We start from the raw sequence: 9,649 nt of genomic DNA on the forward strand, positions 1-9,649 counted from the left end.
TCTTTTTTAAATTTAAAATTGATATTTTATTAGTGATCAATTTATTAAGATAAAAATTATTTATCCTCAAATAATTCAAGTAGAAAATTGAGAACAGAACAACAAAATTATTCTTCTCATAGCTAGTGAGAATGTCATAAAAAAATATTTTTCGACAATTATCTACCTTCATCCAATTATATAATAATTTAAGGATATAGCTGAAAAAAAAGATTTTTTAAAAATTTAATTTCAAATACAAGTTGAGATTGAAAACAATGAATCAAACACTTCACAAAAGCAAATCATACATTACTATTCCCTGCATTACTAATTCATGCGTTATTCATTTTTTTACCAAACAACCCTAACTCAAGGGTTGTTATATGTTAGGGCCCGTTTGGCCATAAATATTCCAAATAATATTTGGGAAAAATTTGACAAATAATGTTTGTTCATACAATTTGTCATTATTTGACAAATATTTTTGGCAAATATCCCAAATTTCCAAATACTTGTTTTTTCTAGTATTTGGGCCAAATCTCATTATTTGGGATATTTTAAAAATTAAAGTTTTACCCCAATCTTTTATCTTTTATAAAAACACTCTCTCTAGTAGTTGTTTGAGTTGTATTACATAATTTTTTACGTTAACACCAAAATAGTGATGAAATATTTAGTGAATATTAAATAATAATATGATTGTTGATGAAAACTATTAAAAATTGGCTCTAGGTAACAAAGTTATGTGCTTTGTCTACTTCACCATGTATGAAATAATTCTTGTTGCACTCACACAAATTATCACACTGTTTTAGTGTCATGGACACTATAGTGTCATGGACACTATTTGTTATTGTTGTAACAAACATTCAATTGACTTGTAATACAAATTTTTAATTAGTTTAAATAATTTTTAAAACTTGTGTGTATAAATCATATTTTTCTAAAAAGGTAAAATATATTTTTCAAATTTTATGGCCAAACACGTGGTGAAATTTCACCCAAATTTTCACTCAAATAATATTTGCCAAGAATATTTGGAAATCTAATGTCAAAGCTAGCTTAAAGTCATACTACAAAGATATTTTAAACTCTCAAACAATCAAACGGGTTAGCAATTTTTCTTAAGCAGTGATTAGCTTTCGCCATTCCTCCAAAGCACCCGCTCCAGAATTTGCAGTCCTTGTCGCCGGTCGCCGGTCGCCGTTCGGCCTTCCTTATCTAGAGTAAGTCTTTCACTTTTATGAGTTACAGAACCCTAACCTAAGCATTTGATATTCATAAACCTTCTTTTTTTTGCATTCACTTTTTCATTTTGCATACTGATTAGTGGAACTGTTGGGTGTGTTGCTGATAGTTACCAAAAATAAGAGTTCTTTTAATTTCATTTAGTTGCTGGTATGATTTAGTGGTATAAGTGAGTATTGTTATCACTATGATTAGTTTTTTAGAAATTGTTAAGATTTACTGAAGGCTAGAGTATTATTTTTGTGTTGTAAGAGGATACCTTTTAATTTGTTTGAGTTGATGAACTTTTAGATGCTGCCTTTCTCTAATATATTGCTAAAATCTCTGTAGATTGCTAAACAATTGTCAGCTCACTCAGATAGGATAAGGAGTGGTTGTTAGCGTGTTTGTATTGATTGAAGTGCAAAACTTTGACTTTTTGCTTAAAATGGTGGTTGTGATTTCTACTCGAATAGATAAATTTGGCCGAGTTTTGCGAGTTGTTGGACAGCGCTTTTTGTCAAGCAGTTTGGTTCATTCTGTTTCAGAAACAAAAGATGAAGTTGAAACAATTGCTAGAATCATCAATGACCACCCTTTTCCTGTTCAGCCTCTGCAACCAATGCTTAAACGTCATGTCTCTTCGAGTATCCTGTCTACCATGTTTGTTGAAAATGTCATTGGTCGCCTATTTGCGGCACATGCAAATGGTCTTAAAGCATATGAATTTTTTGAGTTCTGCCTCAACCATCCTGAGTATAGTCCAACCTCTGATGCATTTGAGAAGACACTTCACGTACTAGCAAGAATGCGATACTTTGATAAGGGTTGGGAACTAATGAAGAAAATTCAACAGCTACAACCGTCGTTGCTCACCCTTAAGTCATTGAGCATCATGCTATCAAGAATAGCAAAATACCAGTCCTATGAAGATACCCTTGAAGCATTTGAGAAGATGGAGCAGCATTTATTCCCTGGGAAGAAATTTGGCACCGAAGAGTTCAATATTCTTCTTCGAGCATTTTGCTCACAAAGGCAGATGAAAGAAGCTCGTTCAGTATTCAACAAACTCCATTCTAGGTTCCCACCTGATACCAAGACAATGAATATCTTGCTTTTGGGGTTCAAGGAATCAGGGGATATTACTGCCGTAGAGTTATTTTACCATGAGATGGTTAAAAGAGGTTTTAAGCTTAATTCTGTAACATACAGTATAAGAATTGATGCATACTGCAAGAAAGGTCACTTTGGTGATGCTTTGAAGCTGTTTGAAGAAATGGATAGGGTAAATTGCTTGCCTACAGTTGAAACAATAACAACTTTGATTCATGGAGCAGGGATTGCTCGTAATATAAGTAAAGCTAAGGAACTATTCAATGAACTATTCAAGAGAAATTTTCAACCAGACACTGGAGCCTATAATGCCCTTTTGAGTTCTCTTACCAAATCCAGGGATGTCAAATCTGCAGCAGTCTTAATGGATGAGATGGAAGAGAAAAATATTGAGTTCGACAATGTAACTTACCACACTATGTTGTGGGGATTGATAAGATCAAATGATGTTGGTGGTGTCATTGATCTTTACGAAAGGATGGTTGACAAAAATTTCTTGCCCAAGGCACGTACTGTTGTGATGCTGATGAAATTCTTTTGTGAAAACCAGAGAGTTGATCTGGGTTTGAGCTTATGGAATTACCTGATGAATAAAGGGCACTGTCCACACTGCCATTCTTTAGAAATTCTGGTCACAGGATTGTGCTCTCGTGGGAGAGTTGAAGAAGCATTTGAGTGCTCTGAGCAAATGTTGAAGAGGGGTAGGCACATGAGCGAGCTAGTGTTTCAGATGTTGAAGAGGTTTTTCTTACAGCTGGGAGAGGAGGAAAAGTTACAGAAGCTCTACCAAATGACAAAGAGATTAGAAATGATATTGCCTCCTAATGGACAAACTGTTGGCACAGCCTAGGTACAGAGCTGCAAGTAAGGTGAATAAAGTTAGTTGCTTGATTTACTTGATTCTACACATAGCTGAGATATTTCTGTGAGTTAAATATTCATTTGGTTTTAATGACTGCTCTGTTTTAGTTGGAATTTGCGTAACAATGATATTTTTATGATCTTTCCATTTGTTTGGGTTCAATTTTTTGTTGCCGTTACCTATAGCTGTTTCATGACCACTGAAACTGTCTATCGGATTTTTTTCTGCAAAGAGAGACTGTGTTTCTATTGTGTTGTTTAAGATTTATTGGATTAATTCTACTGTTGTTATTTACAGGAATGCTAAAAGATCAGTTTTAAGTACGATGAGCATTTGGCCTCTAGCACGTGATTATATCTAAATCTTTTATCTCTACTCATGTGGTGTATGCTCCATTTTCTTTTCTCTCTGAAATGTTTGAACACTTGTATAAAATGGAAAGATTCATGCATCATGAATTTGTTTTGGTATTTCGGGCTCTTTGACAATCTTCATTCATTGAGTTTAGGTTGTGCAAGTTTACCATGCTTATGGGTTTTCTGCTTTTGGTTTTCCTAATTGTCATTGTATTGTTGTTAGTATTAGACCATTATGGGAACATATTTTCTGCTAAATGCTGAGAATTATCTGTGGCAGTAGACTTCATTTTTCACAGTAGCCTCTACAGTTGTGTATGTCTAGATGAGTACATGTAAACGTTATATTATTATTTGTTAACGTTAAGATGTCTAGGTTCTCCAGGCCAATTTCTACTTAAGTGTTACCTGAATCCTGATATTTAATTTTATCTCAATTTAGATTTCCTTGCAGTGAGTTACAAGTATGGGTTAGACCATTTCTCCTTACAGTAATCTATTGCTTGTGTGAATTCCACTGAAATGTCATGGCATTTTGCTTGCTCATGTATTACTACCATTTATATGTTCTTTTGGTTATTCAAACTTAGGTGCTGTTGGTGTTTCGGGCTCAAATTTGCTTATGGGGAGGGTTAGATGTCATATGCCGTTGCACTAACATTTATGATTATGAAACTTCCATGCAGCCACAGGGGGCATCTGCTCACAATTCGTGATTTATTTGGCACTTCCAAATGGTAAGTAATCTATTCTTCATAGATTCATTAGAAACAACTTGTGTGTTTATTTCTTAGTGTCTGATTGTTTATTATAATTTGATAGGTTGCTTCAGAGAGCATAATCTACAATGCACAGTAATGGAATGGTTAATTTAGTTAACAAGGTCGGCTTTCTTTTGGATATAATATGTATAGTCTTATTTCTCCTCAACAAAAGCTAATAAAGGCTAATTGAGTTTATCTCTTGCCAGTTCTTTGAGATGCAACATATTGATGCTCTTAGGTCTCTCGGATATATACACAAGGCTGGTCACCAGGTATCATCCTGAGAGATTATTTTCTTTGATAGAAGTTTTTCCTATAAAAGAGGTTATGTGATCACACTTATTGCAGGTTTGTTATTCGGTTTAGTCCTTAAACTCCTCTTTTGTAGAAGTTACTTTGATAGCTTACCTTCATATTGGACACTTCGCCATTGCAGGTGCCTCATGCAATGCATATAATTGTTAGAAAGTATCATTTTGGCAGTGCTGTCTAAAACTATGACTTAGATTCCATCAGGAGTAACGCGGAAGGATCTAAATACTGAGAGGTACTTTCACAGTCTCTGTTATGCCCTCATGATTTGTGTTGCAATCAGTAGTTCTTGAAGGCTGTTTGGAGTTATGAAGTACGTGGATAGGGGTTCTGGTGTAAGGTTAGATAGGTGGGAGGGAGGAAGAAAGATGTCTAGTGGTTACATCTTCGGGTATGGAGAAGATAAAGACATATGGGGTGGAGTGGGGAGTTAAGGAAAAATGCTGAACTTGGTGCTGTGGGGTTAATGGAAGGAGCGCAAAGAGAATGCTTGTGATGGGAAGGAGGGAAGTGTTTTGTAAGGAAAGGGAGAATGGCAACCTTGGCATGGTGAGAAAGAATGCCAACTTTTTCTTTTGGGTGGGGGGAGAGGTTCTAGACGTGGCACGGTGGGAGAGGGGGGTGATATGCTTGTCATGTGTAGATTTAAAAAGATCTCCAAATCTGGAAACCAAATTAAACACATTTGAGTAGAGAGATGGAAATGCCAAAAAATAGCGATAAGATCCAACTGCTCAAGTGGTAGCAACTGAATGATTTTCCCGTAGACATCTATTTCTTACAATTTTTAATCTGTGCATGTGAACTAAATGACTCAAAACGTCTCCTTCAATCTGAATCTGTCTATCCATGGGATAACATTAGTTTGTTATGGCACTTGATCTTAATGTCTCAATCAGTTTGGAGTATATTTTTTTCCCATGAACCAAGATAACTAACGACTGTATGAGGGGACATGTTATTACCTGTATTAGTTCCATCAGTAAGTAGAATTCTTCTAATGTTGAACTGCATTGAACTATCAATATGTTGATTTTCTGTTTCTGTGAAAGTTTAATAGTTATAATTGCCATTTTCTTTGTCAAACAGAGTTATAATACCTTGAACTAGTAGTGTTTACATATTGGCTTCTCATTTTGCAGGTTGAGGTAACTCACAGGCTTACCAATGACAGCTCCACTTTTCTGTTGTCAGATGAGTTGAACTCTATACTAAGAGATTTATTATCGACCTTGTCACAAGAACACCAATGCTCTTATTATAGAAACAATGCATGAGCCTAGTTAGTACAGAATTTGTCTTTTGAGGAAAATGTAATGTCCTCATATGACAATGTAATAAGTGTAAGAATAAAACATTCATTTGCATATATTCAACGGGCTAATTAAATAGCTCCTTTAGATATATTGCGTAATTTACTTGCTACAAACTGACCAAATATTAAATAATTTTCTTTTTTAAAAAAACTGACTATATCTTGAAAACTATACAACCAACGCTTTGTTTGGATGGTTGTAACCCATTTGTATTATAGTTGTATCATTAGGTAAGAATAAAACATTCATTTTATGCAACGATCAATTTGGTGTAATCGTTTTGTTACTTTAGTATTTTTCATATTAGTTCTGCCCTTCACTTTTTTTTGTTGGTTTATCATTTAAATTATAAATATATGATATTACGTAATTATGGTGAACGAAATAATTTATTCAAACATTATATTCATTAAAATATTAGTACAATACGATACGATACCTTATGAAATAATAAATAACAATAATCCAAACATAATGTTACCTGTTTGACCATAGATTTTTTTCAATTAAAATTTGGGAAAAGATTTGGCCAATAGTGTTTATTTATACATATTGTCATTATTCGACAAATATTTTTGACAAATAATCCAAATTCTTAAATACTAGAAAAAAACTAATATTAGGTCAAATTTCATTATTTGAGAGCTTTAAAAAAATTCACATTCAGTATCAAATTTTTATTTTTTTTAAAAAAAACCTCTATAGTAGTTGTTTGCAATGTACTACACAATTTTTTTTTTATGTAAACATCAAAATAGTGATGAAATATTCAGTAAATATGAAATTGATGATAGGGTTGATGAAAATAACGAATAATCGATTCAGAGTAATAAAATCATATGCTTCGTCTACTTCATGCAGTATGGATAGATGTTTGTTGCACTCACTCCGAACTATCACATTGCTCAATGTCATGAACACTATTTGTTATTTGTTATAAAGATCGACCTAATTGACTTGTTGCGAAAGTCATAAATCTTATTACATCGACATTTCTATCTTGCTATATAATATACAAACATATGATTTAATTTTAACGGCTTTTAGAATTTATGGGTAAAAATCATATTTTATTAAAAAGTTTGAAATGTATTTCTCCAATATAACACTGAGCAGAAAACCCAAGATCCCTTCGCCTCTCCGATTATTGGTTCTCTCGTTGTTTTGGTAGTAAGCAATATTTCATCTTTTCTGCAAATTTAAGCAATTGGGTTTCCAATATTATCAAATTGCGCCTTCAAATGAATCTGAATTGATTTCATATGTTCTCTGTAGCAGACTCTATGTTGTTGTTTTTTAGAACGAAGAGAAATCATAGTTATAGCATTCTAGGGCATTCAAAATTTGAACTTTGTACCGCTAACCCCATCTCCATTCGAGTATCTGGGTTCAAAATATGAACTTTGTTTGTCTGAACGAATAGCTCGTACTGTGGAAGTGGTGATTAGTAAATGGCAACTTGGATTTATGTGAAAACCCCAAGAAATGGGTACTTGAGTTTATGTGATGCAATGTTTAATTTTCATCTTGTGCGAAGGTTTTCTCTCTGGTCAATGAAGAAAGATCCAGATCTTGAAGCTGCATTACATAGAAATCGTAGATGGGTAGTTAATAATCAGATTAAGAACATTATTATGAGATGTCCTGACCAGGTCGCATCAGTTAAGTATCTGCAGAAGAAGTTTAAGACTCTTGATCTTCAAGGCAAAGCTTTAAATTGGCTTAAAAAATACCCTTGTTGCTTTGAAGTCTACCTTGAGAATGACGAGTATTATTGTGGGATGACTAAGAGAATGATGTTTTTGGCTCAAGAGGAAGAGTCTGTAAAGGATATGCAAGAACCGTTATACGCAGACCGATTAGCTAAGTTGTTGATGATGACCCGTGATCAAAGGTTAAATGTTATGAAACTTAATGAACTAAGGAGAAATTTTGGATTTCCTGATGATTATTTGCTCAGAATTGTACCTAAGTACCCTCAAATATTTAGAGTTGTTAACCACACTGGGAGACGGAGTTCGATGGAGATAGAGCTCACAGCCTGGAATCCTGATTTAGCTATTTCTGCAATCGAAACAATGGCTAAAAAGGATGGTCGAGAGCCATGCTTTCCGTGCTCATTGCCTCCAACTTGGGTCAAATCATTGGAAAGGTTTGAAGATTTTAATTCTACTCCATATATTTCACCTTATTCAGGATTTGATGGTTTAGTGGAGGGTTCAAAGGAAATGGACAAGAGAACAGTGGGGTTGGTGCATGAATTGTTGTCATTGACCTTGTGGAAGAAAGCATCAATTTTCAAATTGGGCCATTTTAGAAGAGAATTATGTCTACCAGAGAAATTAAATGTTCTTCTGCTCAAACATCCTGGAATATTCTATGTTTCTAACAGATACCAGATCTATACAGTTCTCCTGAGGGAAGCATATAATGGGTCTGAACTGATCGAAAAGGATCATCTTCTTGTTGTCAAGGAGAAGTTTGGTGAATTGATGCAGGAGGGACTCCATGAATATAATCGCAGACATTATCTATTAAATTTGGAGAAGAAGAGGAACAGAGGCATGATAATGCCAAAGCCAGAGAAAAGGAGGAACCAAAGCGACGAAACATCAGAACAAGAGGGAGGAGATCTAGGTGGCATATTTGATCCGGAAGAGAGAAAGCGGTTTTACAAAGTTCTGTTTGATGACAATAATCCATAAGGAACGGAAGATGTAAACATATCCATATTAACATCACTTTATTTCTCTGATCTCCTTGTGCCTCTCCCTGTTGCCCCACCAAGAAAAGCTTATAAGATGAGCTAAAAGAATCTGCTAGGATCAGCTCCTTCCTTTCTCTCCTTACATATTTCTTTTCAGATAAAGATTGGCTACTTCTGAATGATGATATATGTCTGAACCTAATCTGCTCAATTTATTTTGTTAACTGTCTTTTTGTTGTTGAGAGGTCCTGAGACTTACAAACTGTTTTTTTTTTATCTCAAGAAATATTTTGTGCCACTTACATAGTTCATTTTGCACCATTTTTGTACTTTATACTATTTGTGTTATTCTTAATGTAACATACCTTTTTCTTTTCTTCTAAGTTAAAACTTGGATGAAATTTGAAATATATACATTCAATGTATAGCCATGCGTTTACTGTGGATTCTTCATGTAGGATTCCACTACTAAAGCATTCTTGAGCACCTTGAGATGTAAAAGTTGAGGGCTTTCTGATTTGTTATTCCAAAAGCTGGGAGATATGATAGACATTATCTAGAAGTTCTACTTTAGTGATCAAATAGAAAATGTGTAACGATCACGAAGAAAATGTGTTCTATAGGCTGAAGTATTTTCTGTTAGGTAGTGGGTAGGAGATATTCAAATTTCATCACTTCTCTCAGTTCAGTTAAAGGTGTAAATATAATTCTGAATGTCTTGCTCAAAGAGTTTTTTTCAAAGAGAAGTGTAGGCTTGAATTTTGTTATTTTAATATTGTTTCAGTAGTTGAAGTTGGGATGAGCCCTTAGATCTAATCAAAAGATTCTTCTTGAAATATTCTAGCCCCTATGTCATAAAGAAGATTTTCAAAGTAGGACAGAGGGAAGATTCAAGGGCATTGGTAGTTTTCTTGTGCTATCATCAAATTTGCTTGCTATTTGAAATCTGTTCTTTGGTCTTGCTTTTTATGATATTGATTCCAAATAAGCATATAATGTCTGAATTTGTC

The 9,649-nt window shown here is 34.2% G+C and overlaps 2 protein-coding genes across 10 annotated transcripts; both read left to right on the forward strand.

Moving 5' to 3' along the window:
* The first annotated feature begins 1,060 nt into the window (after window positions 1-1,060).
* Window positions 1,061-6,020, forward strand: LOC101264923 (pentatricopeptide repeat-containing protein At3g61360). Of its 9 annotated transcripts, none has more exons than XM_069297279.1 (8): window positions 1,061-1,208; window positions 1,561-3,191; window positions 3,482-3,569; window positions 4,131-4,277; window positions 4,363-4,423; window positions 4,511-4,576; window positions 4,741-4,851; window positions 5,759-6,020. In XM_069297279.1, exon 2 carries the CDS (start codon window positions 1,658-1,660, stop codon window positions 3,170-3,172), a length of 1,515 nt encoding a protein of 504 aa, XP_069153380.1. In that variant the 5' UTR covers window positions 1,061-1,208; window positions 1,561-1,657; the 3' UTR covers window positions 3,173-3,191; window positions 3,482-3,569; window positions 4,131-4,277; window positions 4,363-4,423; window positions 4,511-4,576; window positions 4,741-4,851; window positions 5,759-6,020. The 9 variants fall into 9 exon arrangements, with proteins under 9 accessions (XP_069153380.1, XP_019069138.2, XP_069153381.1 ...); XM_019213593.3 differs by having other exon boundaries at window positions 4,227-4,277; XM_069297280.1 differs by lacking the exon at window positions 3,482-3,569 and having other exon boundaries at window positions 4,511-4,652.
* A 934-nt stretch (window positions 6,021-6,954) lies between these two features.
* LOC101265230 (protein WHAT'S THIS FACTOR 1 homolog, chloroplastic) lies at window positions 6,955-9,064 on the forward strand. The gene has a single exon (XM_004237734.5). It carries the CDS (start codon window positions 7,384-7,386, stop codon window positions 8,635-8,637), a length of 1,254 nt encoding a protein of 417 aa, XP_004237782.1. The 5' UTR covers window positions 6,955-7,383; the 3' UTR covers window positions 8,638-9,064.
* The last annotated feature ends 585 nt before the right edge of the window (window positions 9,065-9,649 follow it).

This window comes from Solanum lycopersicum, chromosome 4 (assembly GCF_036512215.1).
Source record: "Solanum lycopersicum chromosome 4, SLM_r2.1".
Lineage (NCBI taxonomy): Eukaryota > Viridiplantae > Streptophyta > Magnoliopsida > Solanales > Solanaceae > Solanum > Solanum lycopersicum.